This window comes from Asparagus officinalis, unplaced genomic scaffold (assembly GCF_001876935.1).
Source record: "Asparagus officinalis unplaced genomic scaffold, Aspof.V1 AsparagusV1_Un126, whole genome shotgun sequence".
In the NCBI taxonomy this organism is placed as follows: Eukaryota; Viridiplantae; Streptophyta; class Magnoliopsida; order Asparagales; family Asparagaceae; genus Asparagus; species Asparagus officinalis.
This window is the reverse complement of record NW_017972392.1, coordinates 30480-56802: the sequence shown is the minus strand read 5'-3', so window position 1 is coordinate 56802 and position 26323 is coordinate 30480. Positions and strand designations below refer to the sequence as shown.

At 38.3% G+C, this 26323-nt stretch overlaps 2 protein-coding genes across 2 annotated transcripts; both read left to right on the top strand.

Annotated features, from left to right (window-relative positions):
- Positions 1-259: 259 nt before the first annotated feature.
- On the top strand, positions 260-1735 carry LOC109827309. The gene is made up of 2 exons (XM_020394302.1): positions 260-674; positions 779-1735. Exons 1-2 carry the CDS (start codon positions 476-478, stop codon positions 1546-1548), a joined length of 969 nt encoding a protein of 322 aa, XP_020249891.1. The 5' UTR covers positions 260-475; the 3' UTR covers positions 1549-1735.
- A 14783-nt stretch (positions 1736-16518) lies between these two features.
- LOC109827310 lies at positions 16519-21008 on the top strand. Its single transcript, XM_020394303.1, has 3 exons — positions 16519-18295; positions 18488-19864; positions 20470-21008. The coding sequence occupies exons 1-3, from the start codon at positions 16519-16521 to the stop codon at positions 21006-21008; spliced, it is 3693 nt and encodes a 1230-aa protein (XP_020249892.1).
- The last annotated feature ends 5315 nt before the right edge of the window (positions 21009-26323 follow it).

Here is a 26323-nt window from a genome sequence, read left to right as displayed (position 1 = left end):
GGCAAGAGTTGGATTAACCTAACTTCAAGAAATTAATAACTATGAAGAGAATGTGACTCTGCAGGTTAGCATGCACAAGGTGCTTTACTTCACCTTATTTGCTTTATCATTAAAAAGAATTAGTAAGGTGGCGGTGACCCCTGGGCAATTTAATTAATTGCCGGGCAATCGTTCATGATTCTGTTATTATATGACATACAAGAATTAAATTGCAACACTCCCAAGCAAATTGAACAAATAACCTGACCATGGGCTGCACATTAATTATTTGCGCCGCAAGCGTCGGCCATCTCTTAACATGAGCCCGCGCGCGCCTTTGCTTGCCCTGACCGCTTGCCTGCAGCTCCCAGTTAGTCAACTCCTTGACGCGCTCGCAGCATGCAAATGGAGCCCATAAAAAGGGCCTGCGCCCTCGTTAACAAATCACAGCCGAACTCATTCATTAATTGAGACTTTTCAACAACGCAGAAGAAAGATGTCTCCGACGACTCGATCCGCCCTCTGCTTGATGGTGGTATGTGCAGCCCTGTTTCTGAGCGTGGCCGAGGCAAGAAGGAAAGTGAAGTGCCATAACAAGAAAGCGTATCCACATTGTGCAGGATACCAGTTCTACTGCCCTGACTCTTGCGAACATTCTTGCTATGTCGACTGTGAGCTCTGCCGCCCCGTCTGCTGTAAGTCCCAGCTATAACTCGATTCTCTGCGGTGCTGTCAACTTCTATGATTATAATTTCAGACTCTAACGTATTTGATCTTGTACGTGTTGTTGTACCCGTAGCTTGTGACAAGCCTGGCGGTGTGTGCCAAGACCCAAAATTCGTGGGCGGAGACGGCATCACGTTCTATTTCCACGGCAAGAAGGACCGTGACTTCTGCCTCCTCTCCGACTCCGACCTCCACATCAACGCCCACTTCATTGGCAAACGCGGCCCCACCATGAGCCGTGACTTCACGTGGGTCCAATCCGTCGCCCTCCTCTTCGACGACCACCGCCTCTACGTCGGGGCCCAAAAGACCGCCGCCTGGGACAACGATGTTGATCGCCTCGAGATCAGCTACGATGGTCAAACCATCGACCTCCCCGCAACCGAAGGTGCCAGATGGCAATCCTCCACTCTCCCCGCACTGTCCATCGTCAGATCCCTGGGCACCAACGCCGTCACCTTGGAAGCCGAGGGCAAGTTCAAGATCACCGCCAACGTGGTTCCGATCACCGAGCAGGAGTCCAGGGTTCACAACTATGGAATCACAGCCGAAGACTGCTTCGCTCACCTCGAGCTAGGATTCAAGTTCTACTCTCTGACCGATGATGTGCACGGTGTATTGGGACAGACTTACAGAGAGGGATACGTTAGCAGAGTGAAGATGTCGGCCAACAATCCCATTATGGGAGGCGAGCACAAGTTCTCGGCGTCTGAACTGTTTGCGCCTGACTGCGCTGTGTCCAGGTTCGGGCGCGCTGGGTCTGGGATTGCCATGATGTCGGAGCTGTCTAGTGTCAACTGTGCGAGTGGGATTGCGGGCCGTGGGCTCGTCTGCAAGAAGTGAGGGGACGTAACAAGTTGTGATAACTATTCAATAATTTTATGTTTGTGTTGTGTGAAAAAGGATTGCAATAAGAGCTAATTAAGAATAGGCTCAGGATCGAAGAATAATAGAAGATGCGTTGACATCCGTATTTGTTTTAGGTGAAAACGTGGTGCATTGTTGAATTTGGATCCTCTATTTTTTTTTCTTTCTTTCTGTGAAAGCTTAGTTCTATTCAATACCAAAATTATCAGTAATTGCAGACTCTAGTAGGACACTTAAAAACTGATGCTTGCATATAAAAGTTCCACATTCATGTAAAGCTCTTACACTATGTACACGTAGAGAACTGAACCTGGGTCAGTTATAACAAAAAAAAAAATATTGTCAGTACCTCTAGTTTTGCTGATGAAAACAGGTTAAATGCAGCACATCTTCTTTTTTTTTAATGAATCCTAATTTTTTGAGACACCACTCAGCTAAAATTTCAGGATGAACTTGATCTGCAGCATCAGACCCGCTACATTTGGCTTCAATTTCCTGAAAATCAATTCATTTCTGGCTTTTCAAACATAGTATATGCAAGCAACAAGAGCTGCTCTATGATGAGTGTGACTGGGAACGTGGTGGTTGTGGTGGGTGGGGGGCAGTGGCGGAGCTTAGTTGTTCTTTGGGGGGGCGATCGCCCCCCCTTCGTTTCAAATTTTTTTTTGATGTATTATATATATTTGGGGGGGCGATCGGCTTGTTGACAAATATTATCCTGCTGATTTTGATGGTCAAGATAAGCTCATTTTGAAGTTTCAACTGGAACATTTTGTCCTCGACGCCCGCAATGATCCAAAATTGAGAAGTCTTTCAATTATTTCCGAGTTATGTGTGGCACTGGCTGAAACTGAAAAGAAAAGTGAATATTTTCTTGTTGACCGCTTAATTCGCCTTGTTCTAACTTTTCCGGTGTCTACAGCTACTACCGAGCGAGCATTTTCTGTCATGAAAATTGTAAAAACAAGGCTCCGCAACAAGATAGAAGACGCATTCTTAGCAGATAATTTAGTTATGTATATCGAGAAAGAGATTGTTCAAGAAATTGATACTTCCCATTCGGCAGGGTAGGGCCTGACAACTCCCTCATCTTGGAGCTCGCTTCTGTTAGCAATGACATTGAAGGTCGCGTTTGGCACTTGAAACGCGAAGGTAGCGTTTGGCACTTGAAACGCGAGGGTCGCGTTTTGGTTTGGCGACATGAGGGTCGCGTTCTTCATGGCCGACGCGAGGGTCGAGTTTTGACTGGGAAACGCGAAGTTGAAGTTCGCGTTCAATGTAGACTTGAGGTCCGCGTTTTGGAAGTAAAACGCGCCATTGAGGGCCGCGTTCAATCTGGTTCTCGCGAAGCTCATGTTTGAGCTCAGGGTCGCGTTTAGGCTCATGAACGCGAAGTTCGCGTTGGTTGGAGGATCGATTTTCTCGAAGTTGTGCTCGTCGCTGAGACCTTCTTCTTCGACGAGCAGCGTTCTTCTTGGCCTGTTTCAAGGCTTTTGCAGCAACGTCGTTGACGTTTATGGAGCTGGTCTCCTCTATAGGCCGTTTATGGCCTGTAGCACGTCGTGCTGACGCGGAGGTGGGATATTCAACTCGCTGTGCGAGTTCAGCAGAGGCCGAGCCCGCTCCTGGAGCGGAGGGGCTGTTCGACGAATTTTGGCCAAAGGAGAGGACTTTCTTTGGCGTTCCAGCAACTGTTGGAGATTTAGTCTCCTTGGAAACTTTGTGGATCTTGCGCATAGCCTTGGGGCTAAGGGATCCAGAGGAGATAGCCTTCTCAAACTTGGCTTGATCAAACTCTACCACGAGAGTTTCGACATTCCTTGATCCCCCGAAGATCTCTTCCTTCCGATTACTCAACTGCCGAGATTTGTTGACCTTGGGTGGTTTTGATCCCCGCTCCCCTCAACTCTTTGCGGTTTTTTATCTCAGAAACCGATTGATCAACCTCTCAACCCGCCAACCCCTTACTCAGTTGAGTAAGTTGGTTATTTATAGGGTGATGTGGAGTGCAACCAACCCCTATTTCCGCTCCTTTGTGGGCGAGAATCCCTCAGAACGTGGGATAAACGGTTATGAGGCCGTTCAGCTTGCGTTTGAACAAGTCAAAACGCCTCAATTGGCGTTCTGGGCTTTAACTCTGCGCCCAAGGTTTGGGACGCAGAGTTAAATCTCTGTTAGGGATTTGAGACGCACGGGCCTCGTGTGTTCTGAACTTGGAAACGCACAGGCTGCTGGTGCGTTGAAATTTAACTCTGCGTTCAGAGTTCGGGACATAGCTGAGTCTGTTGAAGAACGCACGTTATGGGTGCGTTTCGTGATTTAACTCTGCGTTCAGAGTTCGATGTCTGTTGATGAACGCACAGGTTGTGTGCGTTTGAGAAACGCAGAAATGAATTTCTGCGTTTGGGAGAACTTGTTGGCTTATAACCTCGTCCACTATAACATTACAAAGGCTATTGTTTATTGATCTTTGCCTGTTATAGGATATGAGAGTCGTCAGATTGTAACTCTCACTGTTGGTTGTGAAGGCCACTGAACAGAGTTTTCATCAGCCGTCGGAAGTGTCGTCGAATTGTAACTCTTCTCGATCCGTGTGAAAAGTCTCCTATTTGCCGTTTTCGATCGTCGGCGTGAAAGCTATTTGATTGTAGCTCTCATTGTTGGAGCTTGACGGGAATCAACATCCATAGTGTCTTCTGGACGAATATTTGCCCACAGCTCTCTACCCAGCAACTCACCATCTAAGTCCAACCTTTTATTTCTAAAATCATTACACTGTTCATCAGCATCTCTAATAGTCGCTAATATAGTATTAGTCATGCTGTTGTCGCAGCCATCAAGATCAATCATCTCAGAAATGAGGTCGTGTTTGTAGCGGTTGTAGAGCTGCGGTTGCAGTGATTAGAAAGTCGTCTGATCGTGACTTCTATTGTTAGGGCTTGATAGGGATTAGCTATCCGTTGTGATTTTTAGACAGCCTACACATATCTTAGCTATATTATTTGAGTTACATATTTTCTATTCACTTTTATCACACACTGTATTGAGCTTATAATATGTCCATACAATATATTGTTGGGTAGTGGTGTATGATTTAGTGAGAGTGAGCTTCATTGTGTTCTCATTTACTATCGAGAACAAATCATTATATTTAAACCCTTATTGTGAGTATCACTTGTAATACACTTGTACACTGAGAGAAGTATGAGGCGTGAGATGGGGTCGAATCCAATAGGAGTGGCGTCGGTTGACAAACCTAGCGAGAGGTTGTATCCGAGCACTTGAGGAGGAGGACATGGGCTAGAATCCTATACTTAGTGTGTAAAGTGTGATTGCATAGTATTTGTTGTGTGAGAATTTTCGGTAAACTTGTAAGCCGAGTATGTAGAAGTTCCGCCTTCCAAACCGGATTGTGATAGTGGAGATCTCCTCGAGGTGAGGAGCGGGGACGTAGGTTGTGGGGACCGAACCTCGTAAACATATCGTGTGTTTGTGTTTGCTTAGCGTATATTTTATTTGTGCTTATTTTTCACATTGTTGTTCATATCTATCTCATATATTTCTTGTAAGAACAAATTAATCAATATAATTTTAATTAGAATATAATCGGGAGTAGATTAGCATAAGACCCTAATCACCCCCCTCTAGGATCTAACAATTGGTATCAGAGCTTGTTACTCTTTGATTTAAGGAATAATCGCCTTGAGTTAAAGATCCAAGTTATCGTTTTTGTGTTAATCTAGTTTTGATTGCATTTTGCTTCTTGCATATAACCATTATGGATATGTATGATGCATCTAGTCTAGGTTATGCTATTAATATTGCTCCTCATTTGGATATCTTTCCCTATGCTCAATTCAAACTCTTGTTCAATCTAAACAATTCGATTTATAGGAAATTATTGAGGATGCTTATATTGTTCCCACTTCGGAAAAATCCAAGTAGAATAAAGATGATAAAAGAATGTTTAATATGAACAAGCTTTTGTTAGAATATTTGCTTAGTGCCTTTCACTCATCATTTTCTAACAATTTTTTTCATTTTAATAGTACTTACACCTTATGGAAATTTATTGAAGCACATCAAGGGGACTTGGAGGCTATCCAACAAGCGTTGGAAAATTCCGCTTCGAGTTCTAAAGAAGCCTCATCTCCATGTACACGACCACTTGGTGATAACCCTAGTGAGGTATGCGAGCTTGACAACGATGATGATATTACTTTTGATGGGCTTACGCTTGAATTTGAAAAATTATACAATAGCTATATTGACTTAAAAAGTAAGCATATTAATATAAAATTCACTCATGAAACACTAGTCATTAAGTTTGATTTTATTGCAAATGAAAAAATAATTCTTAAAGAATGCAATGAAAATTTAAGATTAGAAAATGCTAGATTACTTAATGAAAAATATGATGCCATGTTAGAAGTAGAGATTAGTAAAAATAAATTAAACTCTATGATGAATAATCATGCTAATCCTACTTCTAGTAGCAATGCTTGTATGCATAATGATGAGTTGAATCAAATGAAAAAAGCATATCAACCTTAGATTCAACACTAAACACTTGTATTGCAAATAACAAAAAACTTATGGACTTGTGTGCAAAGTCCTATGATAATTCTTCTAAGAAACCTATTCACTATGCACACATGTATGACAAAATTCATAAATGTTCTATTTACGGTCTTAAAGGTCATGTAGTCCAATTTTGTCATAATGCACAAAAGCTTGACAAGCCTATTCATGATTGTGCATCACATCAAGCTTCTTCATCTCATACACATGTACACACATATAGTGTAAATCATAAACATACTCATGTGTACAAATGTGAATATTGTGGTCGTTTTGATCATTTGGCCATGTCTTGTTTTGATTTGAAAAGAAATTCTCGTTTGCAAAATAATTACAAAGAAAAACCTATTTTTGCAAATGAACCACGTGCACATTATTTCGGTCAACGCAAACCATTCAAACCCCTACATTGCACAAATTGTAATCGTATGGGTCATGTTTACGATTTTTGTTTTGATCGTATCGGTGCACAAAATACGCCTAAATGGATTCATAACCCTAGGGCCTTGGATTTACATGATGGGGGTCATGTCCTAAATTTTATTGGTACCAAAAAGATTTGGGTACCAAAATGAGCTCTATTTCACATCTTTGTTTTGTTTTGTTTTTGAGCTTAAATATTGATCTTTTTGTTATTAAGCTAAAATAAAATATTTTCATGGCTTACTAGCTAAAAGCTTTTTACATGTATATATATCTTATAAAACAAATTTTTTTTAAGGTCCAAAATGAAAGTTTTCACAAAATCCAGGTTTAACCAAATTTTTGCTGATATTTTTCTCACGGTCGACCGTAAATGTTTCTGCCTCAGAGAACAATCTCTATGACTGTCGCGGTCGACCATCACGGTCGATCGCGAGGGAATTTATTTGTTTTTATATCGGGTCTTGGTTTTTATTCGTTAACTTTTCTAAACCCGAATCTTTTACCACCTTTGATATCACTCTTGAGTTGATCCAGGCCGTTGATTCTTCTTCTCATAAGATCTGACCCTCTATATTCTCATCATTCCAAATTTTTCCAAATTTATCGATTTCTCCCACGGTCGTCCGTCGTTCTTCGTCGATCGATCGCGGATCACTCTTTCATTAATTTCTGTTGGGAAATAGTTGGGTAATTCCTCTCATCATTCCTGATTTCTTTCACTGTTCTAAATTTTAATTCTCAATTTCTAGGGTTTTTGTTAGGGTTGATCTTCCTATTATTGATCTTAACTTGATATCATGCCTCATAGAAAGAAATCTAAACAAGATGTTGGCTCTTTCTCTAGTGCCACTAACTATGAGGATTTTCCGCTTTTCAAATCCCTAGTTAAAAAATATAGAGATCTTTGTAAACTGAAAATCTTATCAGGTAGATACATCAAATATGAAGAATTAGCCATTTATAACATTCATGAGATTCCATCTGATGTTGGGATGTATAATCTGTTAGATGAGGAACGCAAGGTTCCTTATTACCCATTTCTTGTCTATCTGTTTTATGTAAACTTATTTGTTTCCTCTTCAGCTGATGGTCTTTAAACTATCAATACATCTGTTAAAAATGTTCAGATATCATTTTCTGCTGACGATCTTGCAAGAATCCTAAAGATCCCGTCAAGTGACGTTGAGCTTATGTCCATTGAACACACTGATCAGAATGTGAACAATCTTTTGTTTAAGCCTGGTTGCTCTTATCATATGAACAATAAGTCACTTAATCCCACAGGCAAAATTATCGCACAAATTGTTGCTCAAAACCTCATTCCTAAAACCGGTAGCTTTGATCACTTTGCTCCTGACAAAGTAAATGCTGTGTATGCTATTTTTGCCAAGATAAAAGTGAATTGGGCAAATGTTTTTCTTAAAAATATGGCATGTAAGCATTTTAAGTTCCTCCCCTTTGGTTCCTTCATCACTATTATCCTTCAACACTTCGGTGTTGATCTTACTCATGAAACCAAAGTTGATCCAAGCAAGGAGTATTTTGATAGGGTTATCTCTATCAAATGCAAATTTTCGATTCCTTATCTTCTGCTCCTACTGAACCATCATCCTCTCGATCTCGTTCTAGAGCTTCTACCATTTCTGCTTCTGAGGTCTTTGACCGTTTGGATCGTCTTGAGACTCAGGTCTCGAGCATTCAGAAGGATGTTAGGACTCTCCTAAGTCTTCAGCGTCAGTCTCTTGGGATTCAGGATCCCTCTTCCAGCTCTGACATTGGATCTGAAGAGGGTTCTGAAGAAGGATCTGCCTCTGGCTCTGGTTCTGGATCTGGCTCTGCATCTGAATCTGATGATGGTGGTGATTGATGCTGGATTTTATAGATTTATGTTTTGAAGAAAATCTGGATATTTCTCTTTTGTTTTAAAGTTGTAATAACTATTATGGTTTATGTCTGAATACTGTGTGATCTTGTGGAACTGTTTATGTTTATTGTGGTTATGATAGCTTATGACTGTCTTTTTATGGTTCTTATATCCTTTGAACAATGTTTTTTGAAAACATGCTGTTAAGGATACTTCTTGTTAAAAGTTTGGTTTGGCTTCTAATTTCATATGCTTATGATCTTAGTAGCTTGTTAAAATGTTTATGGATGTTTAGCCCCTATATATGTTCTTTCTTTTGTTGTTATGTCATTTATGCAAATTAACAGGGGGAGTATTGACTATACATTTGCTTAACATCTGTGCATGAATGTAGGGGGAGCGTTGCTCCTATTTTTTTTCCTTTTTGATGTTGTCAAAGAGGGAGAAAAAACTACATGTTTATTGGTTTATTCATGTTGATGTTGGTTTATTCATGTTGATGTAAAAACTACATGTTGTTTGGTTTATTGATTTATTCATGTTGTTGTTTGGTTTATTCATATGAATTTCATCTCTTTTAATAAATTGTTTGCCATCATCAAAAAGGGGGAGATTGTTGGTCCTATGATTATGATGATGATTTATCAAATAATTTATAGCTAATCTATTTTCTAGTTTTTGTGGTTTGTTTTTCTCTTTATAGGAATTCAACACATGACAATCAAGAGTTAAAGATTCAAGTTCATGTGTGCGCTTTCTCCTACGTATAAGAGAAGTTTACTTACATATATCGTATGACTATATTTAAGCTCAATATGTAAACACAGCACAAGTTTGATATTTTCTATCATACAAATGATTTTTTATCAAACTTTGTTACAATAGTTTTTATTTCATGTTTACATCTCTCTCATACTTCATAATATATATATAATGTATGCATGATATATACACACAAGTTTACAAGTCATAATTCAATTTTTATTTTCACGAAAAACAGGTTTTATGTATACTTTTCAAAAACAGTGAGTTTTCACAAACGAAAATTGTATGTCCCTCCTTCTCTAGCTAATACTGTGTCATTTACTGAAGAAGAATGGAAAGAAGGTGAAGATTTCTGGAAGTTTGCTCTTATAGGACATGTCATTGGATTAAATGTCAAATTCAAGTCTATGGAATCATATGTAAATAAGATCTGGGGAAGAATCTCTATACCAAAAGTTTTCTTGATTAAACCAGGGGTGTTTCTTTTTGAATTTCATGCTGAAAATCAAATGAAAGAAGTTCTAGAGGCAGGACCATGGTTTTTTGGTTCTAGACCATTGATTTTGAAGCCTTGGAAGATTGATACTGATCTGGAGAGAATTCAGGATTGTAAATACCCAATGTGGGTTCAATTTCCAAATCTGAAACTGAATATGTGGAGCTCCTCAGGAATTAGCAAAATTGCTAGCCTCATTGGTAATCCTATTACTACTGATAAGCTTACTGCCATGAGACAAAGGCTATCTTATGCCAGAGTTCTTCTTGAAGTGGATTTGCCTTTGAAGGAACCTCTTCCAGATCAAATAGATATAAAAGGGCCTGATGGGAAAAATTACACCCAAAAAGTGTTCTATGAACTAAAGCCAAGATGGTGTGTAAATTGCAAAATAGTGGGGCATGAGACTGAACATTGTAGAAGGCTTGCTGTTAAGAAAGTCTGGGTTCCTAAACATCAAATTACAAGAGTTAAGCCTGCACAGGAGAGGACTAATGCTGATGTTGTTATACCTGAAAATTCTCATTCAGTGCAAGAGATGTTAGGGGATGTTGCAACTGATATCCATATTCATACACCATCTCCTGTAGCAGGAAAACATGCACCAACAGTAACTCTGGGTGATAAGCAGAATTATGGTAATTCCAGTCAAGCTGGTATAATAAAACAGAATTCTACAGGAATACATACACCAACTTCTAGTCAAGCTGGTATTATAAAGCAGAATTCTGGCTTGCATGCAAATCTATCTCCCTCAATTAATATCAGTGGATTTACTAGTATTTCCAGAAACTGTATTGCTAGAAGGTCAATTATGGATGATGGTGGTCTTGCTCCCACTCTTTCTCAAGCTTCACAGTTTGCATTGCTGGATCAGTTTGACCCCTCAAATGTGGATAGGGGCAAGACTACTCAATAAGTATGCATTTTGCCATATGGAATATTAGAGGATTGAACAAATCCTCTAAGCAAGTGATAGTAAAGCAATTGATTCATGATTACAAGCTTTCCTTTTTAGCTCTTTTGGAAACAAAAGTAGCTAATAATAAGATGCAAATTATAGCAAAAAAATAACAAAAAACTAGAATTGGATCTCTAATGCTCAGCTAACTAGTAAAGCTAGAATATGGATTCTTTGGGATGATGATGTTCTTTCTGTTCAATGCACATCCTCCACTAAACAATACATAACATGCACCATATCTTCTAAAGATGACAAGTTTTATTGCATTACTACTGTTGTCTATGCTTTGAATGATCAAATTGGCAGGAAAGTTCTCTGGCATGATCTCTTACTACTGAAGCATAGTGTAAACTGTCCTTGGATTGTAGGTGGTGACTTTAATGCTATTATTAGCAGTGAGGAAAAATTGGGGGGATATCAAGTCACTGATTCTGATACTAAAGACTTTGCAATGTGTATTAACTCTTGTCAATTGATTCATCTTAAGTCTACTGGATGTTTTTTCACCTGGTGCAATAAATAAGAGGCCAATGCCAGAATCTAGAGCAGATTAGACAGGATCCTAGTTAATGAGGAATGGATTCTTAATTACACTTCTAGTCAAGTTGATTTCTTAGTGCCAAGTTTATCTGATCACTCTCCAGTTTTGTTAACTATTGGTGATGAAACTTGTGAGGGTAAAAAACCTTTCAAATTTTTTAGTATGTGGATCAAGCACCCTAGTTTCCATGCTGTTGTTAAGTCTGTGTGGGAGATTGATATTAGGGGATTCCATTGTATAAACTGGTCACAAAGCTGAAAACTCTCAAACCAGTTTTAAAAGATTTAAATAAAAGGCACTTTATGAATATCAGTGAACAAGTGATAAGAGAAAAGGAGGACTTGGCTGAGATTCAGCAACAGTTGAGGAATGATCCATTCAACTCAGATTTAATTTCAAAAGAGAAAAAAATGTTTGAGCATCTACACAAGAATGGTGGATTTTGAAACTTCCTTCTACAGGCAAAAGGCTAGTATCAGATGGGGCATACATGGTGATAAATGTTCTCAATTCTTTCACTCTATTATGAAGGCAAAAAGGCATCAAAATAAGATATTATCCATATACAATCATAGAGGGGAAAGAATTACTAATATTTCAGATATCATAGAAGAATTCACTACTTACTTCAAGAATCTCTTGGGTTATTCTGGATCTACTGCAGAGGTTAATGCTGAAGTTTTATCTAATGGTCCCATCCTTTCTTCTGCACAATCTAATAATCTTAGTGCTCCAATCACTAGAGATGAAATCAAACAAGCATTATTTTCAATGGATAATGAGAAAGCACCAGGCCTAGATGGATACACTGCTGCATTCTTCAAAGAATCCTGGAATCTAATAAAAGAGGATTTTTTTCTTGTTGTTGAAGAGTTTTTCAAAGCTGGTAAACTTCTTGGAGCTCTTAATGCAACATCTATTACTTTGGTCCCAAAGATTCTCAATCCTAAATTCCCCTCAGATTATAGGCCAATTTATTGCTGCAATTGTTTATATAAAATCATATCTAAAATTATTGCAACAAGAATTCAAGGGGTGATGGGGACTCTTATCAGTGACTCCCAAAGTGCTTTTGTTAAAGGAAGACTTATTTCTAGTAACATCTTCTTAGCTCATGAATTGATAAAGCACTATGGCAGAAAATATTTTACACCAAGGGCAATTCTCAATATTGATCTAAGAAAAGCTTTTGATACAATTAATTGGAAGTTTATTCAAGCAATGCTCTCTAGATTAGGCTTTCCAGAGATTATGATCAATTGGATTATGGAGTGTATCTGTTCACCTAAATACTCCTTATCTTTGAATGGTTCTTTGCATGGTTATTTTAAAGGAGCTAGAGGTTTAAGACAGGGAGATCCCCTATCTCCCTATCTTTTTGTTTTGGGTATGGAATATCTATCTAGAAGATTAAATTCCCTTAAAAATGATAATCTTTTCAGATATCATCCAAAATGCTCAAGGCTCAAAATTTCCCATCTTTTCTTTGCTGATGATTTGCTACTATTTTGCAAAGCTGATATCTACTCAATTGCAAAATTAAAATAATGCTTATCTGAATTCAGTCAAGTTTCTGGATTGGAGACTAATCCAAATAAGTGTTCTATATATATGAGTGGTATTGGTGAGGATCTGAAGACCTATATCTGCTCTCTTTTGAATTTTGCTGAAGGTGTTCTACCAGTTAGATACTTGAGAGTTCCATTAATTTCAAAGAGATTATCATGCTCAGATTGTTCCCCCTTGATTGATAAAATATCTGCTCAGTTTCAGAGCTGGCAAAAAAAAAATGTTGTCCTATGCAGGAATATTACACTTATCAAATCTGTCATCCTAGGCATTCAAAATTTATGGACTAGCAACTATGTTCTACCAACTAAGGTATTGAAGAAAATTGATAGTCTCTGTTCAGAATTCCTTTGGAATCATAAAATTAATCCACTTGATATCCTGGAAGACAATTTGTCAAAGTAAGGAGCATGGAGGACTAGGGGTTTTCTCTGCTAAAGTCTGGAATCTTGCAGCTGCTATCAAGCTTATTTGGATGATACATCTTAAGAAAGATTTGTTATGGATTAAATGAATTCATGGAAATTATCTCAGACAGTCCAATATTTGGAAAGTTCAAAATAAAGCAAATGATTCTTGGATGTGGAAGTAAATAATTAAAGTGAGAGATAAGGTGATTTGCAAACTGGGGGATGCTTCAAATGTCCAAAATGTCATCAGCAAATGTTGCTCTGGAAGTTATTTCCAGATATCTGCTTTTTACCATGAGCTCATCAATCAAAATTCAAATGCACAAGTGGTCTGGTCTAAAACAGTCTGGGATGAATGGTCATATCCTAAACATTCCTTCATCTCTTGGCTTGCTATTCATTCTAGATTGTTAACAAAGGATAGATTATGTCACATGAGGATCCTTGACATTAATCAACGACAAAAAGTCTGTGTCTTGTGCACATTTCAGCAGCAAGAAACCTGCAGGCATCTTTTCTTTGAATGTGCATACTCAGCTGAACTCTGGAATAGTGTTATGGAATGGCTGAACTACAAATGGAAGTCTTACAATTGGGATACTATTATTGAATGGTATAGTTCTAAACTGAAAGGGAATGAGTTTATGAAGAAAATTAAAAGAATGACATTAACTGTATTAGTCTATGCTATATGGAAGGAAAGAAATCAAAGAATATTCCAGCAGAAAATTCACGATCCTGCATCAGTCTTTCGAATAGTGAAGATACTGATACTATCTAGAATTCTGAATGATGATATTTCTCCTTATATAAAAGAGAGAATAGTGCAAATGTAATTATTTTTCATTGTCACTTTTGCTGTTTTTTGATTACCAGGAAAATTCTGGTATCTTGATGTTTTACACAACTTACATATTTGAAAAATGAATAAAATTTAATTCATTGACAAAAAAAAATTATATTTCCAAAAATTCCTTTTCAAACATGTTTATTTTATCATTTAAAAACTTTTCCTAAAGTTTTACTATTTTTGGAATTGATTTAAATATATATATAATGTATGCATGATATATATACACAAGTTTACAAGTCATAGTTTAATTTTTGTGTTCACAAAAAACATGTTTTATGTACACTTTTAAAAAATAGTGAGTTTTCACAAACGAAAATTGTATTTCCAAAAATTCATTTTCAAACATGTTTATTTTATCATTTAAAAACTTTTCCTAAAGTTTTACTATTTTTGGAATTGATTTAATATTTTTATTGTATTTTTAAAGTTAGCCAAAAACCTGTAAAAATCTCTGTATCAGTTTGCGGTCGACCGTCACAGTCGATCGCCTGCAGTTCAAAATCCCATTTTACCTTTTAATGGCTCACGGTCGACCGTGGCTCATCCAGAGTCTTTCACAGTCGACCGTCACGGTTGATCGCCTACTTTTTAGAACAGTTCTCCTACTTTTTGCTCTTCGCGGTCGACCGCCAGATTTTCACGTTCAACCACCGTATTGACCGTTGTGTTGTAACGACTATTTTCTGATTTGATTCTCTGGGGATATTTTGGTCTTTTCAATGTTGTTTTGGCTGATATATTGAGTGAGTATAAATACCCCAGTGCCTTCCTCTTTCAATATACTAAGAGTTTTTGTTTACAGTGAGTTTTATCAAAAGATTAGCAAGTGTTTAAGCTGGTTTTGTTGGTCTGTTTCAAAAGAAGTTTTCTACCGCAAGAAGAGGCTTTCAATTCCAACTGAGGATCTTATCCTCATCATTCTACAGTTCTTCCTGTTTATTGAGAAGTTTTCTAAACTCACTTTCATATAGCTTGTTATTTCATTTTTCATATCTTAGCTATATTATTTGAGTTACATATTTTCTATTCACTTTTATCACACACACTGTATTGAGCTTATAATATATCCATACAATATATTGTTGGGTAGTGGTGTGTGATTTAGTGATAGTGAGCTTCATTGTGTTCTCATTTACTATCGAGAACAAATCATTGTATTTAAACCCTTATTGTGAGTATCGCTTGTAATACATTTGTACACCGAGAGAAGTGTGAGGCGTAAGACGGGGTCGAATCCAATAGGAGTGACGTCGGTTGACAAACCTAGGGAGAGGTTGTATCCGAGCACTTGAGGAGGAGGACACGGGCTAGAATCCTACACTTAGTGTGTAAAGTATGATTGCATAGTATTTGTTGTGTGTGAGTTTTCGGTAAACTTGTAAACCGAGTGTGTAGAAGTTCCGGCTTCCAAACCGGGTTGTGATAGTGGAGATCTCCTCGAGGTGAGGAGCGGGGACGTAGGTTGTGGGGACCGAACCTCGTAAACATATCGTGTGTTTGTGTTTGCTTAGCATAATTTTTATTTGTCCTTATTCCTGTTCATATCTATCTCATATATCTCTTGCAAGAACAAATTAATCAATATAATTTTAATTGGTATAAAATCGGGATTAGATTAGCATAAGACCCTAATCACACCCCCCCTCTAGGGTCTAACAAGGTCAACGCCATAAATTTGTATATAGTGGAGGTAATCTTACCATGGTGACTATAAACACTTTTTCCTACTAACTTCAAAACCAACCAAACACAAGAAAAGTAGGAAATGTCAAATAATACAAACGTTTTTCTTTTTTTTTCCATGCGAACCAAACACAAGAAAAGTAAATACATTGCTTTCCACCATTTTTTGTGTGCGAACCAAACCAAAACAATCTATTTCTTGGAAAACTCAAAACTTGAGTTTTTTTTACATGGAATTGCATTTCCCTATATATAGGAAACGAACTAAATAGCCCCTTAAGACCATGAGTACAACATTCTCACTTTCCACCGAACTAAATTACATGAGTTTAACACAAGGAATAATTCCACACCGCAAGACTAGGAAAAAAAAGAAAATTAGAAAATATTCATATTGTATAAGAAGATGAAAATTGTCAATGATACCTAAATAATAACAAACTGAAAGAAAAATGGCTACTTGCAGATATAATATCGCACTGTGAACGCTTAGCAACTTATTTACCCAAATATTCTTTATAAGGCTAAATTTTAGAAAACCCCTCCTAACTTAGACGGTTATAAAAAAAACTTCTCTAACTTCCTCTCCGTGGAATTCCTTGTTGTATAATTTTTAAATACAATATAAACCAAATGAGCTGAAGGATATTTGGTCTGAATGGACACTGCTAGAGATTCAATCTCAAATTAGATTAAAGTGGGACATAACATTGGTCTTCCTAAGGAGCGGGCTGTCTGAAGGCGTATGTTAGTGGGCGATTTAGCTGCTAACATACGCTCCCGCTTAGATTTCAATGGTGAGGAAGAAGAAGGGGAGGCAAATTCTTAGTATTGGATTGCGATCCTCAAGATCATCGCAAGCTGAGGAGGATCTTATTGATACAACTTTCTTGGAAGATGATGATGATATCATGGGTTCAACAGGTCCGAAAGGGGAGAGGAAGAAGAAATTGATGGAGGAAATTATCAGATCTGCTGATTTCTTGCCGAAATCTCATCAATCTTCACCTAATGAAGGAATTCAAGCTCGACAACTCAGCAATGGTGGTGCCAGCAGTTATTCTAGGGCTAGCTGGGCTGATGAGGTTGATCTTGAGGTGACTTCTCTTCCTTTTATCCAGAAATCTTCTAGTGTTCTTGGTTCAGATCCAGACATTTCAAAATTGATTTCATCTCCAAACATTGTTCCATTAACGGATAAAGGTAAATCTGTTGGAAATAGCGATGTTGAATTGGAAGCTGGTAACGCTGTTAATGATTCCCTTTCTAAAGATTCTTTTAATGCTTCCTTACCTAAAGAATCTGAGAATTCAATTTTGAAATCAAGTGAGACTGAAAAATCTCTTGATGATGGAATGCTTAAGGAGACGAGGAACACAGAGCCAAGAAAATCTTTTGTCAGTTTGTTTGCTGATAACAGAAAATTAAGCAATGGTTTATCTTTAAAATTCCTGCCATCTTCTGTGCCAAATTCTACCTCTTTTACAGCGGATGAATGGAAGGAAGGGGAGGATCTATGGAGTAATGCATTAATTGGGCATGTTATTGGTTTGAATGTCAAATTTAAATCCATGGAGACCTATATTAGCAAATTATGGAGCAATTTCTCTATTCCGAAGGTCTCGTTAATCAAGCAAGGCCTCTTTCTTTTTGATTTTCAATCTGAAAAACATATGAAGGATATTCTTGAGGAAGGCCCCTGGTTTTTTGGATCTAGGCCTTTAATGTTAAAACCTTGGAGTATTGATACTGATTTAGACAAAATACAGGACTTCTTCTACCCTCTATGGGTTCAATTTCCAAATCTAAAGCTTAACCTCTGGAGTTCAACTGGTATAAGCAAAGTTGCCAGTCTCATTGGCAAACCTATTGCAACAGATAAGCTTACTGCCACAAGGCAAAGACTGAGCTATGCTAGAGTACTTTTGGAAGTGAATCTTCCCCTCAAGGAGCCTCTTCCTGACCATCTTGTCATTCATGATCCTGATGGTAGAAGGCATGTCCAGGAGGTGATCTATGAATTTAAACCAAGGTGGTGCACACTTTGTAATAAAGTGGGTCATGAGACTGGGCAGTGTAGGAGAAATACAAGAAAAATATGGGTACCTGTCAACAGGCACAATGCACAAGTTCCTGATGCTAATAAAGTGCAACATGCGGATGCTGAGACTAATGCTGAACAAGTGCAGTCTAATAATGTACCTGTTAACAGGCACAATGCACAAGTTGCTAATAAAGTGCAGCATGCTGTTGTTGAGACTAATTCTGAACAAGTGCAGCCAAATAATGCACAGGACAGACTTGCAAAAGATGTTCTGGCAGATATCTCTGAGGTAAATATCCCTGGTACTGGTGCACACAAATCAAAACATGCACAGGATGGTCCAAAACATGCACAGACTCAGCTTGGGGAGGGGTTTGCTGGTTCTGAGACAATAACTTCTGGTTTAGCTAAACAATTTGATCAACAGGGAGAGGCACATTTTCAGTCTTCTCCTACTGTCAATGTCACTGGATTTACAAGTGTTGCTAAAACTAAAACTGCCAGAAAAATCCAACCTAATGTGTCTGGTAATACAACCCATACTTCACACTTCTTAGTCTTGGCTCATCAGGTCCTTGATTTAGACCCCTATAGTATTGATAGGGGTGGAATATATCAATAAATGCATCTTGCAATATGGAACATCAGAGGATTTAACAAATCCTCTAAGCATTTGGTTGTTAAGAAATTCATCTAGGACTATAAAATTTCTTTTTTAGCTCTTTTAGAAACCAAAGTGGCTGTTGAGAAAATGAAGATAATAGCTACTAAAATTGTAAAAGATTGGCAATGGACCTCTAATGTGCAGCATACTGCAAATAAAGCCAGAATTTGGGTTTTATGGGATAGCAATTATATCTCTGTCCAGAACATAAATAGTTCTGAGCAGTTCATGTCCTTCAAAGTGGAATCTAAAGATGGAAAGCTAACCTGTCTTTTTACAATAGTTTATGCTCTTAATCAAATGGAGGGTAGGAGGGATCTTTGGCAGGATCTTTTGGCTTTTAAAAGGACTGTATCAGGCCCTTGGCTAGTAGGGGGTGATTTCAATGCTATTCTTAATGGTGAGGAGAAAATGGGAGGTGCACAAGTATCAGATGCAGAAACAGAGGATTTTCAAATTTTCATAGTTTCAAGCCATCTCAAGCACATTAAATCCACAGGTTGCTTTTTTACTTGGAGCAATAAACATGATGCACATACAAGAATCTGGTGCAGATTGGATAGAATGCTAGTGAATGAAGACTGGATTTTACAATATACATCCAGTCAGACAGAATACTTAATGCCTCTATGTTCTGATCACTCTCCAGGTCTAATAACAATCAGTGATGAGCAAATTGAAGGTAAGAGACCATTTAAATTCTTTGCTATGTGGGCTAAACATCCTGATTTCCTGTCAACTGTCAGAACAGTTTGGGAACAACAGGTGCAGGGCTATAATATGTACAGGTTCTACATCAAGCTCAAAAAACTAAAACTTGTTCTCAGAGATCTGAATAAGATGCACTTTATGAATATTAGTGAGCAAGTTACTAGAGCTAAATTTGAGTTGTATGAAGTACAGTCTCAACTAAGTTCTGACCTGTTCAACTCAGTTCTGATTTCAAAGGAAAAAGAATGCATCAAAAAGTACACACATTTATTGGATTGTGAAAATTCTTTCTACAGACAAAAAGCCAATATTAGTTGGGGTTTACATGGGGATAAGAGCACGCAACACTTTCATTCTGTTATGAAAAATAAAAGGCATCATAATAAGGTGTTGTCTTTAATTTCTCAAAATGGCACCAGGATTTCTAATCAGCAGAGCATCATCTCAGAATTTGTTGAGTATTACAAGAATCTGCTTGGATCCTCAGGTCTCACAACAGCACCCAATCCTGAGGTTATCATTCAAGGGCCAATTCTCTCTCCTATCCACCGTACTGAGTTGAGCAAGCCTGTTACTAGGGATGAGATCAAACATGCAGTATTTACAATGCCTGATGGCAAAGCTCCAGGCCCGGATGGTTTTAGTGCCTCCTTCTTTAAATCTGCCTGGAATGTGATCAAAGAAGACTTGTTTATGGCTATTGAAGAATTTTTTGTGTCAGGTAAGCTCCTGGGCACTTTAAATACAACCTCAATAACCTTGGTGCCAAAGATCCTCAGTCCAAATTCAGCTTCAGACTTTAGGCCTATAGCTTGCTGCAATGTTATCTACAAAATAATCACTAAGATCATTGCAAACAGGATACAAAAAATACAAAATAATCACTAAGATCATTGCAAACAGGATACAAAAAATCATGGGTTATTTGATTAATGATGCCCAAAGTGCCTTTGTTAAGGGGAAGGATACAAAAAATCATGGGTTATTTGATTAATGATGCCCAAAGTGCCTTTGTTAAGGGGAGACTCATCCCAAGTAATTTTCTTTTAGCCCATGAATTAATCAAACATTATGGAAGGAAACATATCTCTCCGAGAGCTATTATTAATGTGGATCTTAGAAAGACATTTGATACAATAAATTAGGGATTCATCAAAACTATGCTAGAGGGTATGGGCTTTCCAGAAATTATGGTTGGCTAGATCTGGGAGTGCATCACCACCCCAAAGTTCTCTTTGTCTCTAAATGGTGTTCTACATGGCTATTTTAATGGAGCAAGGGGGCTGAGACAGGGAGATCCATTATCTCCCTATCTTTTTGTTCTAGGCATGGAGTACTTGTCCAGGAGGTTATCCATGCTTAAGGATGATAATTTGTTTAAATTCCATTCAAAGTGTTCTAGACTGAAGCTAACCCACCTAATATTTGCTGATGATTTATTGCTGTTTAGCAAGGCTGATTTAAGATCAATTACAAAGTTACAAGCATGTCTGCAAGAATTCTGTCAGGTTTCGGGCTTGGAAGCTAATATTGGCAAGTGCTCAGTCTACCTGGGTGGTGTTGATGACATCTTAAGAGCTCAAATATGCACGTTCCTGGGCTTTTCGGAGGGGATGCTGCCAATGAAATACTTGGGTCTTCCATTAACAACAAGGAAGCTATCCCATCTTGAATGCTCCCCTCTAATCAGTAAATTAGCAGATCAGTTTCTCAATTGGCAGCAAAATAGGAAGTTATCTTATGCTGGGAGAATTCAACTGATCAAATCAGTTATTCTTGGGGTTCAAACATTTTGGTTTAGCAGCTATATCTTGCCGATAAAAGTCCTTGAAAAAATTGACAAGCTGTGTTCATCTTTCCTATAGGGTCAGAAAATACATCTAATCTCTTGGCATACAGTTTGTCTGGAAAAGAAACAAGGAGGTTTAGGTCTCTTTTCGGCTAAGACATGGAATCTTGTTGCGGCTGTAAAGCTCTTATGGATGATTCACTTTGGATCAAATGGATACATGGTCACTATCTACAACGTTCAAACATTTGGCAAGTTCAGTATAGAGAGGGGGATTCTTGGATGTGGAAGAAAATTCTCAAGGTTAGAAGTATGCTGATTTCTAAATTTGGCAATTCTACAATCTTGATGAACACTTTGGAAAGCTGCTGTGAAAATGGAAATATTCAGATGAGACTGATTTACAATGCTCTGTCTCAGCCGATTAACTCAGTTGATTGGGCTTATACTACATGGGGGAAATTAAACTACCCTAAGCATTCTTTCACCCTCTGGCTTGTTAATCATTCTAGGCTACTCACCCAGGAAAGATTGTGTCGGTTCAGAATGCTTGATACCAACTGCTGTGTCCTGTGCTCTAATCAGTTGGAAAATTGCAGACACTTATTTTTTGATTACCAATATTCGGCTGAAGTATGGAACAAAGTGATGGACTGGATTGGTTTCACTTGGAGAACGTGTGATTGGAACCTACTTATCCACTGGTACACCTGCAACTTGAGAGGCAAGGGGTTTAAGAAGGACCTGAAGAGAATGGCTCTCTCTGCTACTGTATATACCATTTGGCAAGAGAGAAATGCCAGGATCTTTCAAGAGAGAGCTAGGGGGACTGAAGAGCTTCTTCGAGTAATAAAACTCTCCATTTACTCTAAACTCTTGAATGATAATATTCCTGTATATATGAAGGAAACTGTAGAGAGACTGTAATGTCTGTAATGAGGCTATAGTGTCTGTTTTTGTTCACCAAGTAAGTCTAAGCCTGGTTCATTGATGTACTATAATTTCTCAAGATGAATGAAAGATTTAATTCATTGATCAAAAAAAAAAAGTGGGACATACTGTGTGTGCACTTCTTTAGAGTGTGGCGTGAAAGAAATAGGGTCATCACAAATCTTTACATTCTTTAAAACTTTGGAGAAAAACTGCTCATTTTTCACCCTTCTGGTTGGAGAATATTCCAGGTCGTTTCAGGGTTGATATGATCTATACAAAGCGCAAAAGTAGAACTGCTACAGTGGCTAGAGCTGGAACTACAAGTTGTTGGGATCCGAGGAAATCCACAAAGTTGCCAAGAGAGAAGGTCACACAAACACAAAATTAACAACACGAACACAAACAAACCAATTTTACGTGGTTCGGCAAGTTGCCTACGTCCACGGGGCAAGAAAGGGATGAGTTGTCACTATTAGAGAGAGAGAGAGAGTACAAATAGAGATTACAAAATCACTCAAAACCTCATAAATTAATCTCTCAAACAAAGCTCTCAAATCTCTCACTAAATCTCCTAAACATACAACTCAGAAGTCTCTCAAATTCCCCTTACTTCTTTTCTCTTCTAAAACGTTCCATATATATATAAATCCTAAAACCAAAAACATACTAGGAATTTTAAAACCAAAAATAAATAAAATAGGAATCCTAATAACCTGTTATCAAAACAGATTAGGAATTTATTACCAAAACAGATTAGGAATCACAATAACCTGTTACCAAAACAGATTAGGAATCCCAAGCCGACACCAAACATGAGCACCAATGTGTCGTCTCTCCAAATCCGGCTGCACCAATGTGGTTCTCTATGTACCCTCTCTCCCAAGGGATCAAACCGCCCGTAGTTCATCCAATGGCCTTCAAAGGTCCTCAATCAACTAGAAGGATTCTCAATCATTCACGATCATCACCAACAAATCTGCAACTGATAACTCTCCCACTGGTCTCAAAGTGAAACGAACTAAACACCTCCACCTGAGGTGAACCAACGGTCATAGCCAAATCCGAACTGTGTCTACTAGTTGCACTCGAATTAACAAACTCATCATCTGCATCCACACCAACATGATCCCTAATCCGTGTCACCTCAGCTGGAATCCCAAACAATACATAATGATCTGGAGTATGTAGAGTAATCTTCACCCAACGTGAAGTAGTATCACTCTCTACCCGCTGTGATAACCCAATGATCTGTCCAACACTCTCTACTTGCTAAGAGTCAAATATGACAATACTGCTCAAAACAACATCAGTCTCATACCTGGTAACCAAACACACCTCTGAATCCCAAATGTGCACTCAGATCAAATTTCACATCCTCGATGTGATAATATGCTGGGCATCCCAATATCCGAAGTAATCCAAAATCTAAAGCAGCTCCACCAGATCCAAATACACCAATCACGGAAGACAGTAACCTGTAAATAAGATGGCTCAAATATGTCAAAGCCTCATCACCAAGACTCATCTACAATCCACTACTTGACATCAAACACCGATCCTTCTGCAGCAAGGAACGACCCATCAAATCTACCATCTCATCTTATTGCCCAATGTTTCCTTTCTAATGAAGTGTCTTGAACTATCTTGAGCTAGACACAAATGCAGAAAATGATCCCTTTTGAACTTCCTACCAAACTCAGAACGAAGTATTACCTTTCTGCATATGCACTTCTTCCACCTGTTGTTGACTACTAGGACTTCACTCCAACGGGACTTGGTTACAACCCACAAATACCTAGAACAGTCCTCAACACAAGAAACCAAATACCTATTACCTCTTAATGATGCCTCCTTGAAAGGTCCCCAAATGCCTACGTGAACATCACCTACAAGACCCTTCGCTTGATGAATAGAAGTGTCAAACTCCACCTTGGTCTTCTTGCTCACACCAACATATTCATAGGACTTCAATCTGTAGGTCAAGGAACCTCTCACCAATCCATGCACGGTATCAACACTCGAATATCCCAGCCTCAAATGCTACAGTCTAGCCTAATCAAAAGAAGTTGTCAGCTCTCCACCTGTCACCGTGCTCCCAATCAAATAGTACAAATTATTCTTCCTGACACGCTCTTCATCATAATCATGGAACCTAATGTGACCTTCAGAGATGCATCCTCTAAGATCACCCTATAGTCTGCTACCTCCAAAGCTCCAAGTAAAATGATATTCTTCGACAACTGCGGAACGAACCTCACTTCCTCTAACTCCCTAGTCACCCCGTCACATATCCCGATCCGAACTATACCAATACCACCAATAGGGCATTCATGATCATTACCCATGAGTACGACATCTCCTTTTTCTAACTTCTCAAAGCTGGAGAACCAATCCCTCCTAGGAAAAATATGGTATGAATCACCCGAATCTAACATCCACTCCGTAGAGTCGGTAACACAAACTGTCAGTAGTGCATGTCATAAGTAGCCTGAAGAATCTGAATCTGAATTGTCCCCACTAGCCTTGGCAACATTCACATCTGAAGCTTGTATAGTTTTCTTCTTATTCTTCCCGGCTCGATCTATCAACTTTGAGCATTCAGACTTTCAATATCCATCGTTTTTATAAAAAGCACACTGATTCCTACCAACTGCAGGATGTGCTCCTCTAGACTACGACCTACTATTTCGGTTTGGACTCTTCCCTCTTACGACTAATGCCTCCGCTACTGTATCAATTGAAGTCTCCTTATCTTTCTTCCTAAGCTAATAATTCACAAGAGCAACGGTGACCTCACTATACAAAGAGATGATTTCTCATTAATAAGAGTAAGAACGAAGGTCTCATATTCCTCGTCAGGCAAAAAATTCAACAACAACAACGTCTTATCCTCATCTTCATTCATAACATCCACATTCGCCAAATCCGTAAGAAGCTCTGTGCAGTGGTTCATGTGATCACTAATTGAGATTTCCTTCTTCAATTAGAAATGATAAAGCCTCCTCTTCAAATGTAAGTGATTCTCAACACTCTTTGTCAAATACTTGCTCTCTAGAATCTCCTTAATTTTTTTTTGTCAAAGTCTTATTGATCACATCATACTTTAGATCTTGAGTTAGACAAGACCTAATCATACTACACGCCGTTTGATTCATCTTCTTCCAAACTTTTTTTTCAATGCCGTCTGGTTTCCCGTCCAACTCCAAAGTATCCTCTAAATTTTGCACGTTGAGCGCATCCAAGACTTCACATCTTCATAAACCAAAATTGTTTGTGCCATTAAACTTCTCCACGTCTATCTTCATAGAGTGAATATTCAAACTTTGGATGGTCATCATGCCAGAAGTACTACTCTCAACTTCTTCTTTCTCAACCATCTTTCTCAAAGCACCAACAAATCAATGCGAAAAAAACTAAAAGAAATAGCTCCAAACTGCGAGAAAGATAGATTTTTACCTCCAACTGAAACCCTAACAAGAGCCTCCAAAAAATCTCACCCCCACACGACGGAAGACAAGATCCACAATAATAAAAATCCCACATTTGTCTCCAATTGAAACCCTAGACGAGCTTCCAAAGCGATCTACTCCTTCACCAATCCCCAAGCGTAGCCTGGGCTCTGGTACCACTTGTTGGGATCCGAGGAAATACACAAAGTTGCCAAGAGAGAAGGTCACACAAACACAAAATTAACAGCAGGAACACAAACAAACCAATTTTACGTGGTTCGGCAAATTGCCTACGTTCACGGGGCAAGAAGGGAATGAGTTTTCACTATTAAAGAGAGAGAGAGTACAAATAGAGATTACAAAATCACTCAAAACCTCACAAATTAATCTCTCAAATAAAGCTCTCAAATCTCCCACCAAATCTCCCAAACATACAGCTCAGAAGTCTCTCAAATTCCCCTTACTTCTTTTCTCTTCTAAAACGTTCTATATATATAAAAATCCTAAAACCAAAAACATACTAGGAATTCTAAAATCAAAAACAAAATAGAATATGAATCCTAATAACCTGTTACCAAAACAGATTAGGAACCCTGTTATCAAAACAGATTAGGACTCTCAATAACCTATTACCAAAACAGATTAGGAATCCCAATAACCTGTTATCAAAACAAATTAGGAAACATATTAGGAACCTGTTATCCAACACAAGTGATGCAAGCGAAATCATGGAGTTGACTGAAGCAAATACTTAAACAAATGTTTCACAGACTTTTTTTGGGCGCTTATTTTCTTACTATATTTCGAGTCTAGTTGTAGCTGGAGTTTTGTGTGGTTGTCTTCTTGTTGTTATATGGCGAGATTTAAAGGTTGGTTGTTTTCATGTTGTTATTTTGAATGTAAGATGTGGTTTTTCCTCTGGAGTTGTGGGATCAGCTACTAATTTGTAAACAGTAATTAGTTATGGACAATGTAGGCTTGGCTGGGGGATCTAACGATTCCCTATTCC